The following is an 18,417-nucleotide window of genomic DNA, read 5'->3' as shown; positions in this document are numbered from 1 at the left end:
CACTGCACTGCCGCCTGATGCACCCCTCGGGAAGCAGGGCGGGGGGCCGGACTCTGCTGTCCCGCGGCCGGGATGATCTCATCTGCTAATTTTCAAAATTAGAATGGTCAGTAGCGGGGAGGGCAGGTGGCTCATGCCAGCGGGACAGGGCCCAGGGAGGTCGCAGGGCGGAGACGTGGGAGCACGGAGGGGGGGCGGGGGAGCGGGTCGTGCATGCGGGCAGGACGGAGTCCAGTGCACGCATCAGGCTGGATTTCCCGGGCCTGGGGGCGGGCGCGCAGGGAAGGGTCTGGAAGGGCCTGGAAGGGCCGGCAGGGAGGCCCCGGGCGGGTGGCGGCGGCAGGTCCCCCCCAGCTGGCAGCAGCGCGCCCTGGGGCTCGCGGGGGCGGCGGGCGGCGCGGGGACAGCCCCTCCGCAGAGGCCGCGCGGGGGCGGGGCCGAGGGCGGGGGCGGGGCCGAGGGCGGGGCCGGGGCACACGCAGCACGCGGCGGGGCGGGCGGGGCCGGCGCGCTGACGTCACGACGGCCGCCGCGGCGGGGTTGGCGCGCTCCGTTGCCGGGCAACGGGCAGGCGTGGGGACCGCGGCTCGCGCAGGCCGCGGCGGGAGCGGGCGGCCCGGCCCCCGGCTGCCGTCAGCCCCGCCCGGGGCGCCCCCGCCCCGCCCCCGCCCCCGCCCTCGGCCCGAGGCCCCCGCGCGGCGCTGCGGGTGCACCTCCCCGGCTCCCCGGCTCCCCGGCTCCCCGGCGCGTGGACGCGGGCCCGGCGGCGCGGCCATGCAGGGCCAGCGGCAGCGGGGGGCAGGCCCTGGCCGCTCGCGCCCTCCCGGCCGGTGTCCCCGCGACCCCGCGGAGGGGCTGAGGACCGGCCCCCGGCCCCCGGGCGGCCCGGAGCCCGCGGAGCACGGCAGCGCCTGGGGGGAGTTCGAAGGCTTCCAGGAGGCCCCGGCCAAGGCTGGACAGTTCGCGGCAAAGTCGGAGGCCCCGGAGAGCCCCCCGCGTCCCGGGCGGCAGGCTGGGGGGACGGGAGCCGCGGGCAGCTCGCCTCGTGAGGTATCTGCGGGCCGACCCGGGCTCCCGGGAGGGCTCGGCTCTGCGTCTCCCCTGGGCCCGTCCCTGCTGCCCTCCTGACGGGGCGGGGGTCCTCCGGGGCTGGGCGCCCTGTGCCCGCTGCCCCCGCCCCCGGGCGCCCAGTCCGCAGGCCCACTTTGCCCGCCGCAGTTCAGGGCACACTGGAAAGGGCTCTTCGTCCCAATTGTCACTCTGCTTCCTTAGAAAGCCTCCCCGAGAGTCCCTTCCAGCCTGCGGCCCATGCCGGGCGCTGGGCACGGCCCCTGGGCCCCTGGCTCTGCCCCTCCCGACCTCACAGCAGTTCCACCTGTCTTGTGACTGCACCTGATCCCTCCTCTTCCTCCACCATCTGCCCCCAAGGGCTCCCTCCTCCCCGAGCACCAGGAGAACAAAAGCAGTCAGATGGGGAAGGGCCGGGAACAGGTTTCTCTGGTTCTAGGGGTGAGCTGTTTGCTTCCTGAGCCAGGCGGTGACCCCTGGACCTCGGCGGGGCGCCCTCTTCATCAGTCCACCCTGCTAGGACGCTTGTCTTGGAAACAGGACTTGTCAGGGAACAGTCTGAGGATGATGGGAGCTTTGCAAGAGACACCAGGGGAATAAGGAAACCGCCCCCCGCTGCCGGGGAGGCAGCTCTGCGCACACGCACACCTCCAGCGCTCTCGGGGCCCCCAGGACCCCAGCTTGCACAGCGCCCTCACCTCCAGCCCCCCAGTTTGCACTCCTGCACTTGCTGTCAGACTTTACACAGCCCTCGTTCCAGCACTTGACACTAACTCCCAACCTTGCGACCTCAGGTCTCCGTCCGGGAAGGGCCACCCGGAGTGTCATGTGGCTAGGTTTCCCAGACAGTTGACACAGGGGCGCCTCTTTCTCGTGAGTCACTGACGAGGCTTATGAGTATTGTGCCCTAACCCACTGTGCCTGCGCGTCTCATCGGGAGTGTGCATGGCGGAGACTTGCAGGAGCGAGCGTGTCCCGCCGTGGCACCAGTAACGATGTGGTTGTTCACACGCTTCGTTTGCACCAAGACCGCGTGTTGGGTACAAGGTGACGTAGTGTGTGTGTTTCTCTCTTTCAGCTCGCGCTCAGCTACGCGGACGTTTTCAGGTTTGCATTTCAAGAAGTCCCGGTCCCGCAGGCCGCTGAAGGCATCTCCCCCTTAGACCACGTCTTAGGCACAAGCAGCGACGGGAAGCCTGGCCGTGAACCTGTACCCACACTGTGGTAATGAACCTACACGGGGCCTGACGTTTCTTACAGCGAGTCTGAGTTTATACTTTTGGTTGATAAGTGGACCTTTCCCGAGCGCCCGTCTCTCCTGAAGTCCCCACAGCCTTGGGGTCAGGGGGTCCTCACACAGGGACTGGGTGCCACGGAGTGATGCTCTGGCCCCGGTCGCCCGCTGAGAGCCGCGTTCACCTGGAGCAAGGCAGACCAGGGGCGCCAGCTCCTTGTGTCTTAATGCGAGTGCTGGGGCTGTGGAAGGGCCTGGGGGCCTGGGCTGTGGCACAGCGCTGCCCCGGGGGACCCGACCCGCTGATCCTCAGGCACAGAGAAGACACGCCAGTGCCCCGCAGGGACAGTCTGCACCCACAGGGTCAGCCAGCCTGAGCGCTCCGGGTGCTGCCAGCAAGGCTGGTGGTCCCCGGGACTAGTCCTGTGGCCTGTCACAAACACAGCTGTTCCAGATGGCCATGTTCTCAGACACGCTTTCACTGGGCACCCGGGGAACCCACGTGTAGCTCACTGGATCCTGTGTAGTGGTCAAAAAGCCCGAGGTCCTCTGGGTCCAGGCCCCAGGAGGAGGAGGAGAGGGCTGGTGTGAGCTGGCTTCCCTGGCCCCTGTGCTTGACCTCTTTGTCAAGGAGTTCTGCGGACTGGCCCTTCTGGGCTCTGGCTTCGGCCCCAGTCAGGGCCACCGCTGGGGTCCAAGCCAGTGCCTGCCCCAGGAAACCCCCGGCAGGGACCTGGGGACAGGCCTGAAACCCAGGAGGCTGTCACCACCATAGCCCAGAGGGCCATGTGCCCTCCAGATGTGGCACTTCCCCGAGGTGTGGTCCAGGCCAGCAGGCAGGTGGAAGGACCTTCGGGGGCAGCATGAGCCTCAGACACCCAGAGACAGGGGCCCCCGGTGTCAGATCTGGCGGGGCCAGATGGGACATTGCTGTTACTCTGGGGTGTAAATGCGTGAGGACGGCTTGGAAAGGAAGCAGGTGCTTAGCGTGACTGCCCTACTGTGGTCCGTGGGCACCCCTCTCTTCCCTCGGAGGCACTGGGCTGGCAACTGTGGCCACTGCATGACGGACACCCAGCGGTCATCCTCTCGGCACCCCTCCAGCCCGAGTTGATGAGCATCTCTGGTACCCGAGATCATCAGGAACAAAAGTAGTACCAGGCCTCCAGGAGCTTGTGCCCTTGGAGGAGCGCTCAGCCATGACCATGAGCCCGGCGGTGCCAGGGGCAGAGGGTGGCGGTGCCACAAGTGCTGGGGTGTTCGCTGTCCCGGAGGAGGCGTGCTCTGTTCTCGTGGCCTCCGAGGGCAGGTGCCCTCCGGCTGCTGTTCTGAGGGCTTCTCCGTCACCTCTTAACTAACGTATGTCTCTTCCAGTTCTGAATCTAGAGAACTCTGGAGAGCCCTTCAGAACACAACTGGCATGTCGGCCTCTCGATGCCTCTGGAGCAAGTCCCGTTGCCAGGAAAACTTCTTTCTTGTTCTTGGGATAGATGCTGCTCAGAAGGTGATTCAGGTGTACACGGGGCTCCTGGGGGTGCAGCTGGACTCCGCAGCGACTTTGCCGGCCACCCTGCGGCCGCAGGGAGCTGTCTACACAGCATGAGGGTAGGGGGGCCTTGCTGCCAGAAGACAGAGGTGGGGGAGAAAATGCACAGGTTTCTGGGGAGGGGGGTGATGAGGCAACACAGGCAGGGAAGGGGCGAGACGGGTCTGTGCCAGGCTGACAGATGTCCAAGTGCAGGCCAGTCCTCGGCACCCAGTGGAGAAGGCGTCCTGGCAGGACATTGGCAGACTGCAGGGATGGACACAGCATTGCTGGCGGGGGTAGTGGGGGTGGTGGCAGGGTGGCCTCTGCTCAGGGGCTGCAGGGGTGAGGGGGGACAGGAGCAACCTCTGCTGGGGGGGGGGCTGCAGGGGTGAGGAGGCAGGAGTGGTCTCTGCTCAGGGGCTACAGGGGGGGTGCGGGGAGGGGCACAGGTTCAGCGAAGCCACAAGTGCAGGCAGAGGTGGGTCCTAGCGCCTGAGGTGGAGCCAGCGCAGCTGAAGCAGAGGGGTGAGGGGTGGCCGAGGAGGGGCCACCGTGACATCAGAGACCCCACCAGTTGTATCCAGAACAGTCTCCGTGATCCAGTTGGCAAAGACTCTCCTGTGTCCCAAGTATTAAGGACATATTCGAACACGGGGCACAAGAACGGGCTGGCGGCCTCGTGAGGACGGGGCCCTGGGACTGGCTGCTGCGTTGGCCGCGGGCCAGGGGGACCGCGAGCAGTGGGGACCCGGGGGCCCCGTGAGCCCGCCCGCGTGTTGCCTTTGTGCGAGGAGCACAGCTGGGAGGACGGGGAAGGGACAGGCTGCAGGGTGCGGCCGGGCTGGGGGTGCAGGGCTCACCCTGGAGCGGGGAGGACTTGAGGAGGCAGAGGGCGCTGGGGTCTGGAGGGAGGGGGGCGGGGGCCGGGAGGGAGGGACGGTGGGACCAGCCCTGGGGCAGTTTCCCAGTGGCTGCGCAAGGGGCGGGGGCGGGGGGCGGGGGAAAGCGGCCCTTTAGCTTCCTTCCCGCTGGGTGACGGCTCGCCTCACTAGGACCTTCCGGGAGACCTGGGTCACATTCCGGAATGCTCCGACCTCAAAGAGCCTGAAGAAGCGGGCGCGCCCTCCCGTCTGCAGCCCTGCAGAGCCCTGATCCAGACCAAGGTGAGCCGCCCCCCGGGACAGGCCGCGGGGGCCTCCGTGGTGGCACCTCCGACCTGAGGCTCATGGACTCGGGACAAACGGGCACTGCTGCTGTCCGGGGGCAGCCGGAGCACCTGGAGGGGAGCAGCTGTCACAGGCCTGCTGGGCGGCCGCAGGGGCTGCAGGGAAGCCGAGGGCCGGCGCACCTGAGGCTCAAGGGAGGGGCGCGCGGCCAGGGGCCCTCCCACCCCCCTCTGAGGGCCGGCACAGCCTTTCCTGGGGCCAGGCAGGGCCCCGGGGCACAGGTGGGGTTCCCTCTGCCCGCGCCCCTGCCCCGGAGAACACTGGCACCCAGGGGCGCCCACCGCAGGGTCTGCCCTGATGGTGCTTGGTGTGGAGAGCGTGTGCCGGGGAGGGGCCGGGCTGCTGCGGCCGCTGGGAACACACAGGGCAGCGGGGCAGACGGAGCACAGGAGAGGCCCTTTGTCGTCCGGTCACACAGGCCGGGGCCCTCTCCAGGGATGCCCAAGCACGTTGCTCCATCTGCTCTTTGGGAACCCCAACAGGTGGGAGAGAGAAGCTTCTAGACGTGCAAGCAGGGGCCCCTTAGAGCAGCCAGTCTAGAAACGTCCACAGCGGCATCACCCAGAGTAGCCCACACGTCCCAGCAGCTGGTAGCGGAACCAGTGGATGCTGCAGATGAGAGCAGGACAGGCCAGACCCACAGCACCGGGGCCCTGTGACCCCACCTAGGCCCTCAGGCCAGCGTCCTAGCATCACTTGGGACCAGGAGGCCTGCGTGGCCCTGGGCCCGGGGACACAGCCCGCCGTCCTCCCAGCGTGGTGCCCCGTGCGCCGGGGGAAGCCGCGGAGCTAGCTGTGCGCTCCATCCCGCACACGCCCGGGGTGACGGCCGAGGACAGCAGCTTGAGGCAGTGGGGGGAGCCCCACGGGGCGGGGGGGCGGCGGCCGCTGGCGTCTGCGGGCCCTGACCGCGCCCTGCCCTTCCGTCAGCTCTCGGGGCCGCCCGGCGGCGGCCAGGGGAGCCTGCTGGCCTGCAGCCTCTTTCTGAAGACGCCCTTACGCAGAAACGGGCAGTACGTCCCAGTCCCATGGAAAAAGAAGATTTTCAATCCACGTAACCTGAAGATCACCTTGTTTAATAGTGACGTCTGCTGAAACAGGAGTACTTGGTATTTTTATGAGGAGTTTTATGTTTTCTTACTGGCTCAGCCGGGTAGCTGGAGCCCGGGACCGCGTCGTGGGCATGTTTCCTGGGACGCCCGGGGCAAACCTGTCCTGCGCCAACGGGCAGGGTCTGACCGCTTTAGAAGACTGTCCTCGGGCAGAGCCGTCTCCACAGGAAGGGGCCGCCCAGGGTCCCAGGAGCTCCGCCCCCGCCTGACACGGACCACGGTGGCATGAGGGGCCTGGCTGCCAGCGTGGCACCGCCCCGGGCACACCAGGCTGGACCGTCACGGAAGGCAGCCGTTTGCAGCTCAGGAAGTCCCACGTGCATTGCTGCCACCTGGGGCAGGGTACCTGGTGGGTCAGAGCGAAGCGTGAGCACCTGCCTGCCGCTCTGCCCCGCGGCCTGGCTCTGCGTCCGGACGTCCCCCCGACTCTGCGCAAGCTTTGCTGGTTCCGGCTGAGGCACGGGTTTTTGTAAAATTTTATTAAATAAAGTGGCCTGGATAAGCCCACGTTGTTGGCGACTCGTCTGCCGTCGGGGGACCGTGCCAGCAGTCCCGTTGCAGCCCGCCCCTGCCCGGGAGCCCGCCCGGCCCTCCGGGGGCGGCCTGGGGACCTGAGGCTGGCGGAGTGCCTGGCGCTCTCCTACCCGGGCCACCGTGCAGCTGGGAGGGCCCAGCTCCGCCAACCCAGGCTCAGACCCGGAGTGGCCAGCAGAGGGCACCTGCCTCCGCCCCCTCTGCCAGACCGCGTGGCTTGGAGGCTCTGTTAAAGGGTGACCAGATGATTTAGTGCCGGGTGTTTGGGAAACGTGCCCTAAGTCTTCACTTTCAGGCACAGAGAGATGGACACTTGGAAACTGCTTTTCTTCTACGCTTTCCCCAAAGGGCAGCATCCCCCCGGGGACCCCTGGGGCCCCGCCAGCAGAGCCGCTGGGATGCGCATCGTGTCCCAGTCTTTCCTTAAAGTCAGACGTGAACTCAAAATAGGCCTTTCCATGGTCTGCTTCCTCCCACCAGTCACCCTGACCCGGCGCTGAACTCCCCCAGCTGCCCTCCCTGACCTCTCCTGACCCCCAGCCGGCCCAGCACCCCCCACCCTGCCCCCCAAGCCCCAGGCCAGGCCTGCTCCTCACTCCGTGTCCACGCAGACGTCAAGTGTGGTTCTGATTCTGCGTCCTGATGTCTGGCCAGTCTGCTCAAGGAGGGGCTTCTGAGCCGGGCGGGTGAGTGCCGACAGGTGCCCCGGCCAGAACGTGCCCAGGCAGCTCCAGGGCAGCTCCAGGGCAGCTCCAGAATAGTCACAGAGCCCCGGATCCCAAGGAACCTACATTGATTAAATTCAGTGCCCCAGGGCTGGAGCGGGGAACCCCAGGGCCGCTCCATGCCCCTGGCAGGTTCAGACTGGAGCCCGGAGAAGCGAGAGACCCCCCTGGGGGAAGCTCAGGGTCCTACTGCTCGCTCCAGGGGCCCTGTGGGCAGCTGGGCCCTCGCCCCGGGCGCTCCTGGCCACGGCCTCTGCCCTGCTCTCAGGCCTGTCATCCATCCGACGGGCGGGGGGGGGCCTCCGCGGGCGGCCCCTTCTTGGGCCCAGCGCCCGCCAGCGGCTGCGGCCTTCCTGAGACCCCAGCCCCCGGGTCAGCTGGCCCGGCTGCCTCCCACGGCCTCGTACTTGCACCAACGTGCCAGCAGGTGCCGGAGAGCGGGCCCCATGCTGGGTGCTACCTGGGCGGGCTGGCCCCTGGGGGCGGGCGGCAGCAGGCCTCCCCACGGAGCGCTGGGCTGCAGTTTATACCTTCTGGGGCCTTTTCTCCAAAGACTACAAAAGTACAAGAACAAAATTAGCAACAGAAAGCAACTTGAGGCATAATGAGAAAAGGAAACATGTAAAGAGGCCAGATCCAGAAACGTCACAGAGCGCAGGGCAGCAGCTCTCTGCGTAACGGCCGCCTGCCTCCGTCCGCGCCTCTCCCGGGCTTCCTGACAGACGTCACCGCCTCCCTGCGACAGTACTTCCACCCTGTCACCTGCTCCCGGGAAGAGCTCCCGGGAGACATCCGCAGCAGGTGCCTCAAGAGGCTCTTCCAACCGCAGGCCCGTCTGCGGGCGGCGCTGTGACCTCGGGGCTGTGGGTCGGGGCTGTGGGTCGGCGCAGTGGTCAGGGTCCCCTGCCACAGCCCGGACAGCAGAGGAGGTGGGGCGTTGGGGCTCAGCTGGGGAGCCGGGGTATCAGGGAGCGGGGGGCCCGGGGAGGTGGGGGGTTGGGGGCCGGGACCTCCTGCCCTCCAGCCCGAGTCCCTGGTCCAGGTGTGGTGGAGGTACGGCCGTCCTCAGCCCCACTCCGGGGACGCTGCATGTGCCGCCTGCCTGGGGTGGCAGAGGGGCCCCAGGAGGGAGCTCTGGGTGGGTGCAGCAGGGGGGGCAGCACAGCCTTGGAACTGCCCTACCGACCACAGCCAGGTGGGCGCCCAGATGTTGACACAGAATGTGACCTTGAAAGACATGAAGTCTGTCCCCCAGACGGTAAGCCCGCGCTTCTCCCTTGGGCAGGTGGATGCATCTGGGAATAACAGAGCTCCCCTCCAGGACGAGTCCCGGAAGGCCACCCACAGTCCTGAGAGCAAAGTAGAGGCTCTTTGATGGGGCGGGTGGGGGCGTGTTGTAAACAGCAAGTCCATTGGAGGAAACTGGGAGCTTGGAGTGTTGCCAGGGCAGGAGAAAACCTTCCTTCCTCCTGCTGGGATGGTAGCAGTGTGTCCAGGAGTAAGGGGCGCATCTTCCTGTGGGGTCTGCAGTGGTCAGTGAGTGGTGGGAGTGAGCGCTCCTGATGCCATTCTATAGGGGTGTCCTGATTTCCACACCGCTTCAGGTTATACCTTATAAAACATACTTTCTTTTCCATAAGAAAAAACTATGGAATGTGAAGGAGGCAGTGGGTGGAAGTCTCAGCCTGGTCCTGGCTCCTCCAAGGGCACCGTCCCCAAATCCAGCCCAAGACCTGGGGCAGGGAGGCGGGTGCTGAACCACGAAGTGTGGGTGGTCGGCAAAATGCCGATTTAACACACCCAAGTGCAATAGGTAATGCAGCCGAACTGAACTAGGAAAAAGAGATCCCCCGGAGAATTATGATGCAGCTGATAAAGAACACATTTCCATTTGGTTTGATGGATAATTTTTAATAGACACATACATGGCTGATGTTAAGGAAAGATCACATGTTGGAAAGAAACAGGTCTTTTTGGCCAAGGGCTGGGTAAGGAAGGAAAGGCAGAAGCAGGAGTGGGGCAGGGGTGGGGAGAGAGTGCGGTCTTACATGTAAACCAGTGAGACAAATAAAGGTCTGAGTGTTCCTAGCGTCCAGGACAGCGTCATGGGGTCACGCACGCAGGTACCCCAGAGCCCACTTAGGTGGCACTGCCCCACCAACCCCACCAACGGCCCCCGGGATTGGGAGGTCACATGTAGGGAGTGTCCAAATTTAATTCTAGACTTAACCTCTAAGTTCTGTCCCAGCACCAGCGTCCCAGAGCAAGCGTGGCGCTCTGCAGGCCCGCGGTACCCAGACAGCACCCTTCCCACACACACTGGGCCCCCGGCAGCCTGTGCACGCCAGCCCAGTAAACGTGGGTCCAGCGGCCAGGCGAGTGTTGACCGTTTTACCAGCAGAATGGGTTTATTCAGGGATAAGAGAATTGCAACCCACTGTGGCAGAACCAGAGGCAAGGCCAACAAATGAGGAACGTTATTTATGGAGAAGGGAGGAAGTTGGAAGGGCTGTTTTGAACAGAAGTCCACAGGCGAGAAGTGGGAGTCCAGGGTGACAGGGACTCCTCTCTGGCCGTTTCTGCTGGGTTTCTTCCCGTGGGGCCTGGAACCAACTCTCCGGCCGAAGCTTCTCCTGCTGGGCCTGTGACTTACGATCCTTGATGTCCAGTGGGACAGCGGGAGAGCCCCCCGGCCTCCTCACCACATTTTAATGACGCTTCCCTTGATCAATGTCCACGCCAGTCGGGGCCTCCACGGTGGCAGGGCACGTACAGGAGGGGGCCCGGGAGTCAGAGCCCCTGAAGGCACCGCCTGAGGCCCCCGGGGGCCTGAGACCCTCGCCTCCAACACTGACACATAAATAGGCATAAATAAAACCCTCCGAGATCCACACTGGAGACATGGCTGGCACAGCAGATCTGGTAATGACACTCAAGAATAAGAGGTGGGGCAGCGCAAGGTGCTCTAATTGTAACAGGACGTGGAGAAGGCTCACGCCAACATAAAGAGAAAATTCATGATCCAGGTACGCTACACAGAATGTAGTGAAGCCTCGTGTAAAAAAGTCCTTATTTAAACCTTATAAAAAGAAATACACCGACTGCAACTGTTTAGGTTATAAGTTTCTAATGTAGCAGCAGAAAATGTTTATAGAAAAAATATACTTTTAAGAAAATAGCTGAAAAAATCTAAAAAGATAAAAGTATAAAAAGTTTAAAAAATATATCTTAAGACAAAATATTGCCCAAAACATATAAAACTTAATTTAAAAAAATTCACCTATCTAAAGTTAAACCAGGCTGGTCACGGAGCTGCAGCAGGACACCAGCGGCCGGCCTGGGTGACCAGCCCAATGGAAAACCACGCAGCCCCTTCAGGAAGAAAGGGGAGAGGGCGACTAGATGTTGTTCTGGAAGGTTCTCCTCATCACAGACAAACCAGGCGCTGAGCTCGCAGATGCACGGCAGCGAGCACTCCGGGGCCAAGCACCCTGGACGCCTTACGAACCCATCCGTGAAGTGTCCCATCGGGGCACAGGGGCCCTCTCAGGTCTCCACCAGGATCTCCACCGCGTGGTCCAGCTCGCCCAGATCCGACCTGCAGCTGGAGCCGGGAGGCGGGGTGGCCGCAGAGGTGAAGGCCTGGAGCCCACTGCCGTGGCCCGACTGGGTGCTGCCCACCATCCCCGTGAGCACCGCGTCCAGGTCGTAGTAGGAGCTGTCCACGTCGGAAAACAGCTCCTCCACAGAGCCAGGGGTCTTACTCTCCAGCGTTTCAAAGATCTGATCTAGTGACTTCTGGAAGCCTCCTCTGTTCTCTCGAGAGCTGTCCACTTCCCAGAGGCTGCTCTGTGGGCTCCGCAGGGCCTGTGCAGATGGGACCGCGGAAAGTCCCGGGACCAGGCCTGGCGTGCGGCCATCTCCCACGTCAGGGGCAGGGCGCTCCCCCTCCTGCTCCCGCACCGAGCGACACAGGATCTCAGTGGACACGAGGCGGTCCAGCGGCGCCCGCCCTGCCGCCTGGGGTGCCACCACCCGCCAGGTCCCGTCCTGGGTCATCTCTTCTTGGATCTGCCGGACCGTGTTGGCTATGAGGACCGAGCGACAGAGGTTGGGCTCGACCAGCATGTGGCACAACTGGAGTTTGACCAGGGACATGTCCAGGAGCGACTGGCGCTGCAGGCTGTAGGAAGGCGTGGCCTGGGTGCCCCCCAGGCCTCCTTCCACGTCCTCCCCGTCCTCGGCGCTTTTTCTCTTTAACCCTCGTGCAAACATCGTGCCCTGTGGAAAGCAAGGAGATGCCATTTAGCACACTGCAGAGTCCCCAGCAGACCCTGCCCCGAGACTCAGTCTGCAACTGTCAAAGACGGGGTTCCTGGGAGGGGACGGCTGCAGTTACATGACCGCTGTGGCCCCGTGGGCCTGTGTCCAAGCAGGGCCCGGCTCCTGGGACAGCCCTGACACAGAACAGAGCTCTAAACCGCCACACGGCCCCCCCATTCTCTGCCTCCATCAGAAAAAAGAGAAATGGACTGTAAGTAAGGGAACACGCTCGTCGAGAACAAGGCTGGAACGCTACACCCGGATTCTGGGCACTGGTGCCCACCGGGCCCACAAGGGAGGAGAGTGGAGGAAGCGGGACAGGTGCCTGCCTGCTGCCACCTGCCTGTGCCCAAGCTGACAACTGTGGGTCCCGGGCACTGGCAGCCGCTCTTCCCTCAGGGCTCACGGCAGCCCCTGGGCGGCTTCCCTACAACCGTGTGCCCTCCCCCAAGGTACAGATGGGACTCAATCTCACCGGGCACCGGTGGGGCCAGGCACCTTGCGTAGGCTCTGGGGTGGCACTGGTGTCACTCACACAGCAGGCCATTACCTCTGCTCGCAGAAGCCAAAATACGAGCAAACTGTCCTTCGAACTGATTCTAGGCGGAGAGAGCTCCGGAGAATCACAAGGCAGAGCAGGACGGGTCTAGGGGCTGCAATGTGGCACCCGCACCCCCAGCCTGGCACCAGGAGGCTCCAGAGCCGGTGCGGGGCACACGGCGAGCAGCCTGAGGACCACCCTCTTAGACCAGAGGCGGGGGTAGGCATCAAGCGTCTCTCTTCTCAGGTTTGTAGGTACCTAACCGTGTTGATTTCCAATAATTCATCTGAGTTATTCACGAAGAGGATTACGGTCTTTCAAATCTGCAAATTTCTGTATTTCCTTTTTTAGAAAGATCAATGCAGTGGCTCTCTGGGGCTGCTGCTGGCCGGACTTTGGCAAGCCCGGGGCCCCTGGAGACCCGGGTGGGGTGGGGTGGCGCCGGTGCTGTCTGCACCCGGGCCCCCAAGTTCGGCACCCCTGCCAGGAGCCCCTGAGAACTCCCTCCTGCCAGCCCCACCCTTCAACAGGGAGGAGGAGGAGCCCCGTCCCCTGGGTTTCCTCTCAGTGTCGTAGATCTCATCTCCTGGATGTTTAACATTTTAAGACATTTTTAAAATGAAGTGTTTTGGGGGCACTTATCCCAAACAAAGGAAAGCCAACATTCATGCAATAACCTGCACAGGAATGTTCACGGTGGCTCTACACGGAAAGCCCTGCTCCAGGGAGTGGCCGACACCCGAGGGCACCGGCCACACACGGCCACTGGGCAGGAGGGCAGAGGGCCCTAGGGACACCAGACTTGGAGGGATCTTAGGGGAGTTATGCTCCAAGAGAAAGCCAACCTCAAACTGGTGTGCGTGGTACGCATATTTGGGGAACAGGACATAGAGATGTGGTGGGGGTAGCGGGTCCATGAGGCCGTGTGTGTGCTCTAAGGGTGCAGAACCCGGTGTGAGCACGCAGGATCGCGACCGGCTCTGTGGTCACACACAGGACACGCTGCCTGGGCATCTTGCCGAAGCTCCGACACCGGGAGGCAGGTGTTCTCCAGGCCGGTTCTTTACAGCGGCCCGTGCACCTGCATGTATGTATGTATTTATTTTAAGAGATTTTATTTATTCATGAGACACACAGAGAGGCAAAGACACAGGCAGAGGGAGAAGCAGGCTCCCCTGAGACCCGACCCCAGGGCCACGGGGTCACGCCGCGGAGCCGCCCGGCTGTCCCACCTGTAATTATTTGAAACTAAGTTTACAATACGAAGCGCCTGTAGCTTGTTCCCTCCTGGAGCAGCAGACCGGTCTGACCTACCGACTCTGAGGCCCTGAAGCCACCTGCCATTTCCACCACGACACCTGCCACACACTGACTTGTTGCCTATTTTTAAACAAATGAGTGAAAAAGCTACTGCCAACCGCGTGAAGATTTCACTCACTACGACAGTAAGGATCCGAGTGTTTCATGGCTGCAGACTCAACTCTTACAGGTTTTTTCTGTCAATCTTTGTGTAAAGGTCACTTGCTTAACACTGATGAGCACACGGAGAATCTCGGTGAGATGATGGGGGACTAGTGCCGCCTGGGGAGGACGTGCAGGGTGCGGGGTGCCTGTCTTCAGGGCCTCAGACCCCAAGTCCGTACGCAGCCCATTTCATATAGGGCCACTGAAGGCCCCGGAATCACAGGATGAGCCTGAGCCCCGCTCCCACCCCCAGCAAGACGAGTCAGCAGCAGGGCCCGGCTGCGGCCGCGGGGGCTCCTCGGACGGCATCTCTGTCCTCCGGACGGCCGTCGGGCAGGGGGCCCGCGGGAGGGGAGCCGGTGCACCCACAGCCGGGGCGGCCAACGCGGCCTGCGGATCGGGAGCATCACGTTCCACCGAGAAGCCGGGGGGGGGGGGGGGGGGGGGGGTACAGTCGCTTTCAGAGCCCAAGTGCACACCGGGCACCGGCTACACCCGCAGCCGCAGCAACAGCCGCGGGAGCCCAGAGGAGGGGCGGGGGCCACGGCGAGCACCAGAATGTGCCCAGGGCACCCCCAGCTCCCCCACCCGCGCCACCCTCCGCTTCCTGGGATCCCAGCAGCCTCACGCCGGCTTACCATCTGTCATTGGCTGGGCCGGGAGTCTCCCATTGGCTGGGCTGTTGCCAGGGCAGGAGGAAACCTTCCTTCCTCCTGCTGGGATGGTAGCAGCGTGTCCAGGAGCAAGGGGCGCACCTTCCTGTGGGGTCTGCAGCGGTCAGTGAGTGGTGGGTGTCAGCGCTCCTCCTGCCGGCCTCCTGATGCCATTCTAAAAGGCATCGTTTTACTAATTTTTACACCCTGAACTGCTATTGTTATTCCCAAATAAACCCATTTTTTGCTAGTGAAATAACGAACTTTCATTTTCAAGGTTAACACGGCCCAGGACGTCAGACTTCTATCTCCATGACAGGCCAGGACACCAATGACTTCTGTAACAATCACCCCCAAGGGTCTGGACTTCATCAATGACAGACGGCTTTCCTAGTATCTGTCCCCACCTCCTAGAGAAATCCAAACGTGCTCCCCCCACAAAGCCACCAGGGCGGCTGGCTCCTCAGGCTGCAACCCCATCAGGGGCCCCGGAAGCCCTTCCAGTCCGACTCCCCCGCCTGTCCCCAAGTGTCTTTCTGCAAGCCAGAAGGTGGCCCAATCCCTGGCGGCAGCCACTTCCACTAACAGCCTTTGCTCTTCTCATGCAGGCCCTTCCCTGGTTTCCGCAGCTTACTGTACATGATAGGGAAGAACGTCAGAAAGTACAAGACAAAAATCACCGTGGCCCACTCCTCAGAGAAGCAGTCACCACACAGGTTCTTCCCAGCATCTCCCTAAGCAGCCTCCTCTCTGCATGAGGGCTCGCTGCGAGCTGTTCTTGGTTACCGCATTTTCCATGTCAGCAAAAGCCGACCCTCAGGATAAACAGCGCAGGAACTGAGCCTTATTCCCTGCATTTGCACCGCTCACAATCTCCCCAGTTACAGTGACGCTCGGCTCCGACCCGGGGCTTTATTGACAGGCACATGATCCACATTATCAAGCTGCTTTCTAAGAAGCAGAATCAATTCACTCTCCACCAGGATTTTCTGTATGGACTTCCTCATGTTTGCTGGCAAGTCCCCCCCACCACCACCACTTCACCCATTATCCCTGCTCCATACTCCTGCCACAAACCCAGTTCACCACCCCGGGTGTAGACATTATTTACAGATTCAAAATAAACAAGTCAGACATGTAAGCTGTGGTATGTCTGACAACCAAGCACAATCCAGCAACAAAGTTCACGCTGATCTACGGAACGAGAGCAAACCTCGGCCACCACGCCTAAGCACAAAGCAAGAACAAAGAAACAGGTACCCTATAATTCTGTTCACGTGAACTTCGAGAAGAGGTAAAGCTAACCTAAGGTGTAAAATAGCAGAATGGTTGCCAGCGGAGGGGCAGGGATGGTCTGGAGGTCTCCAGGATGATGGAAATGCACCCTATCTGGACAGGTGCACGGTCCTTGTCAGATCCACACAACTGCACAACTGCTAACTGCCCGCTGCATTGCATTAAGCAAACGATACCTTGGTTACAAAGAAAAATACAGAATCGAGTTGACGGGGGAGGCTACCACATTCACTTAAATTGAAACCATTTTAGGTAGGGCCTCCCGTGCATCACTAAGCGCCGGGTCTCACTCGGCACGCCAGGACTAGTATGTGTTCAAAGTCACTCTAATTATTCCCTTCTGATGTTCCAACCCCTGAACAACTGTTAATTTCTGTTACGCTCAGTACCAGCAAACGTGGGCCGATTAGGATTTCAGAAGGAGTAGCCGGAGGGCAGCACATCCAATTCCAGGAGCCGATGGAGGGCCCCCAGAGCCTGTGCGGAGGTGATGCGTCAGGCTGAAGGGGGCCGGAGAGCCTCAGCCTCCTCGCACAGTTGTGTTTACAACAAAGTCAGCACAAGGTGGGCTCACAGACCCCCGGGGCCGGGCTGGCCCAAGTTACAGCTCCTGGGGCAGCCCGCGACAGGGGCCTGGGGCTGGACTTTTCCAACTGCGCACACAAGGCCCCAGGCTTCCCAGGCTGCCCTAACTGCAGAAGCAGACTCACCGTTCAGTTCTGGACAAGCAAGCGTCGGTATTACCTCCACCCCCCACACAGCCAGAGGGTCCCGCGGAGTTCAATCCCGTCACCTCCTCGGGGTTAAGGGTGTTTTGCTCCAAACCCTCCAACGTCAGGGGACAAGCAGCCCATCAGTGTTCAGCCCTCGGTCAGAGTGCAGCAGCCTCCAGACCACGGGTTGATGGAACAGAGATCACGGGAGGGGTCCCGCGCGGTGGGTGGCGCCTGGGAGGGCTGCTGTGCCCACCCATCAGGGCGCCCCCAAGACAAAGGGGGCCCGGCCTGGGAGCTGCGTCTGCCTGTCCTGCCGCGGCTCTCCCTATGTGGCCAGCAGCCCCGGGGCTGCCAGCAGGGCCCGGGGAGCCGGGGAGCCGGGGAGCCCGGGCACACTCGGCCCTGACCTGGCGCATCCCTACGACCTTCAGCCGCCCGCGAGCTCGCTCCTGACTCGGGCTTTTCCGGCAAAATAACGTGAACGTGCGTTTCGGTCACAGGCTCAGGCGGTCTCTGAAACACGTCCCGGAAAACCTGCGGTCGGGCGGCGGCAGAAGGGCCCGGGCCCCCCGCGGGGCGTCTTCCCGCGGCTCCGCGGCTCCCGGGCCTGGGGTGGACACACGGTCCGGGCGCTGGGGGACACTTCCTGGCGCCCTCCCGAGACACGGTTCCTCCTAGACACGGCAGAGCGGGGCCTCTCGTGCTGCATTTCCGCTTCGGGTGGAAAACACGGCGGAGCCTGCACCTGAGGTCACGCGCGGGGGGCGGGGGCGGGGGCGGGGGCGGGGGCCCTCCGTGCCCGGGGCCGCTGACCGCCGCTGACCGCCCCGCAGCACCCGCGCCCCCCGGGGCCCGCACCGTTGCCCCCGCGGCCCCCTCGAGGCAGTGAGGCCCGGACACAAAGGACAAGGAGCCGGCGCGCAGGTGGGCTCGGGCGGGAGGGCGGGGCAGGCCGCGCGGCGACCCCCGGGCCCCGGCCCCGACAGCCGCGCCCCCGCCGCCCCGCCCCGCCCCGGGCGCCCGCCCGCCCGCCCGCCCGCCGCTCACCTGGCCGCCGCCGTCCGCGCCCCAGCCCCGGCCCCAGCCCCAGCCCCAGCCCCAGCCCAGCCCAGCCCAGCCCGAGCCCGAGCCCGCCGCCGACGGAGGGGCGGGGCCGCGGGGGCGGGCGGGGTCGCTCCGCGCCCACAAAGGGTCGCCATGGCGCCGGCCGCCCCGCACGCTGATTGGCCGAGCGCGGGGGCGGGGCCTCCGGTTCAAACCGCGGGCGGGGCCTGGCGCGAGACTTCCCGCGCGGACGCGTTGGCCGTTGGGGCCCGCCCCGCCCCGCCCCGCCCGCTCCCAGGTCTCCGCGCGCGGCCCCGGCGCGCCTGCGCAGGACGGGGGGGGGGGGAGGGGAGGGGGAAGGGAAGGAGGGAAGGGGAGGGAGGGGAAGGGGAAACGGAGGAGAGGGGAGGGGAGAGGATGGGGAGGGAGGAGAGGGGAAGGACAGGGAGGGCAGGGGGGGAAGGAGGGGGAAAGGGAGGAGAGGAGAGGAGGGGGAGGGAGGGGAGGGGGAGGGAAGGAGGGGGAAAAGGAGGAGAGGAGAGAAGGGGGAGGGAGGGGAGGGGAAGGAGGGGAAGAGGAGGGAAGGAGGGGGAAGGGAGGAGAGGAGAGGAGGGGGAGGGAGGGGAGGGGAAGGAGGGGGAAAAGGAGGAGAGGAGGGGGAGGGAGGGGAGGGGGAGGGAAGGAGGGGGAAAAGGAGGAGAGGAGGGGGAGGGAGGGGAGGGGAAGGAGGGGGAGGGAAGGAGGGGGAGGGGAGGGCAGGAGAGGAGGGGGACAAGGGAAAAGGAGAGGGAGGACAGGAAAGGAGGAGGAAAGGGAGGAGAGGAGAGGATGGGGAGGGAGGGGAGGGGAAGGACAGGAAGGGGAGGGGGAGGGGAAGGAGGGGGAAAGGGAGGAGAGAGGAGGGGGAGGGAGGGGAGGGGAAGGCAGAGGAGGGGAGGGAGGAGGGGGAGGGG

The 18,417-nt window shown here is 63.7% G+C and overlaps 2 protein-coding genes across 7 annotated transcripts; one reads left to right on the top strand and one right to left on the bottom strand.

The window, feature by feature from the left end:
• Window positions 1–576: 576 nt before the first annotated feature.
• CLBA1 (clathrin binding box of aftiphilin containing 1) lies at window positions 577–6,672 on the top strand. The gene is made up of 5 exons (XM_041757746.1): window positions 577–1,050; window positions 2,147–2,292; window positions 3,677–3,806; window positions 4,883–4,993; window positions 5,987–6,672. Exons 1-5 carry the CDS (start codon window positions 775–777, stop codon window positions 6,149–6,151), a joined length of 828 nt encoding a protein of 275 aa, XP_041613680.1. The 5' UTR covers window positions 577–774; the 3' UTR covers window positions 6,152–6,672.
• Window positions 6,673–9,322: 2,650 nt separating this feature from the next.
• On the bottom strand, window positions 9,323–17,527 carry CDCA4 (cell division cycle associated 4). Of its 6 annotated transcripts, none has more exons than XM_041759730.1 (3): window positions 17,468–17,527; window positions 14,394–14,583; window positions 9,323–11,708 (listed from the first exon to the last, which is right to left on the bottom strand). In XM_041759730.1, the coding sequence occupies exons 2-3, from the start codon at window positions 14,394–14,396 to the stop codon at window positions 10,974–10,976; spliced, it is 738 nt and encodes a 245-aa protein (XP_041615664.1). In that variant the 5' UTR covers window positions 14,397–14,583; window positions 17,468–17,527; the 3' UTR covers window positions 9,323–10,973. The 6 variants fall into 6 exon arrangements, 5 of the variants coding, with proteins under 5 accessions (XP_041615664.1, XP_041615663.1, XP_041615662.1 ...); XM_041759729.1 differs by having other exon boundaries at window positions 14,394–15,880; window positions 17,468–17,523; XM_041759728.1 differs by lacking the exon at window positions 17,468–17,527 and adding an exon at window positions 15,714–17,444.
• Between the last annotated feature and the right edge of the window lie 890 nt (window positions 17,528–18,417).

Source organism: Vulpes lagopus, chromosome 6, assembly GCF_018345385.1.
Source record: "Vulpes lagopus strain Blue_001 chromosome 6, ASM1834538v1, whole genome shotgun sequence".
In the NCBI taxonomy this organism is placed as follows: Eukaryota; Metazoa; Chordata; class Mammalia; order Carnivora; family Canidae; genus Vulpes; species Vulpes lagopus.
The sequence above is the reverse complement of the archived record's forward strand: the minus strand, read 5'-3'. Positions and strand labels throughout refer to the sequence as shown.

Bases quoted from the DNA above. Each gene is read 5' to 3' on its own strand.
- CLBA1 (XM_041757746.1), top strand. From the start codon at position 775: ATGCAGGGCCAGCGGCAGCGGGGGGCAGGCCCTGGCCGCTCGCGCCCT. The intron at 2,293-3,676 runs GTAATGAACCTA...TGTCTCTTCCAG, and splicing joins GAACCTGTACCCACACTGTG to TTCTGAATCTAGAGAACTCT. The intron at 4,994-5,986 runs GTGAGCCGCCCC...CCCTTCCGTCAG, and splicing joins GAGCCCTGATCCAGACCAAG to CTCTCGGGGCCGCCCGGCGG.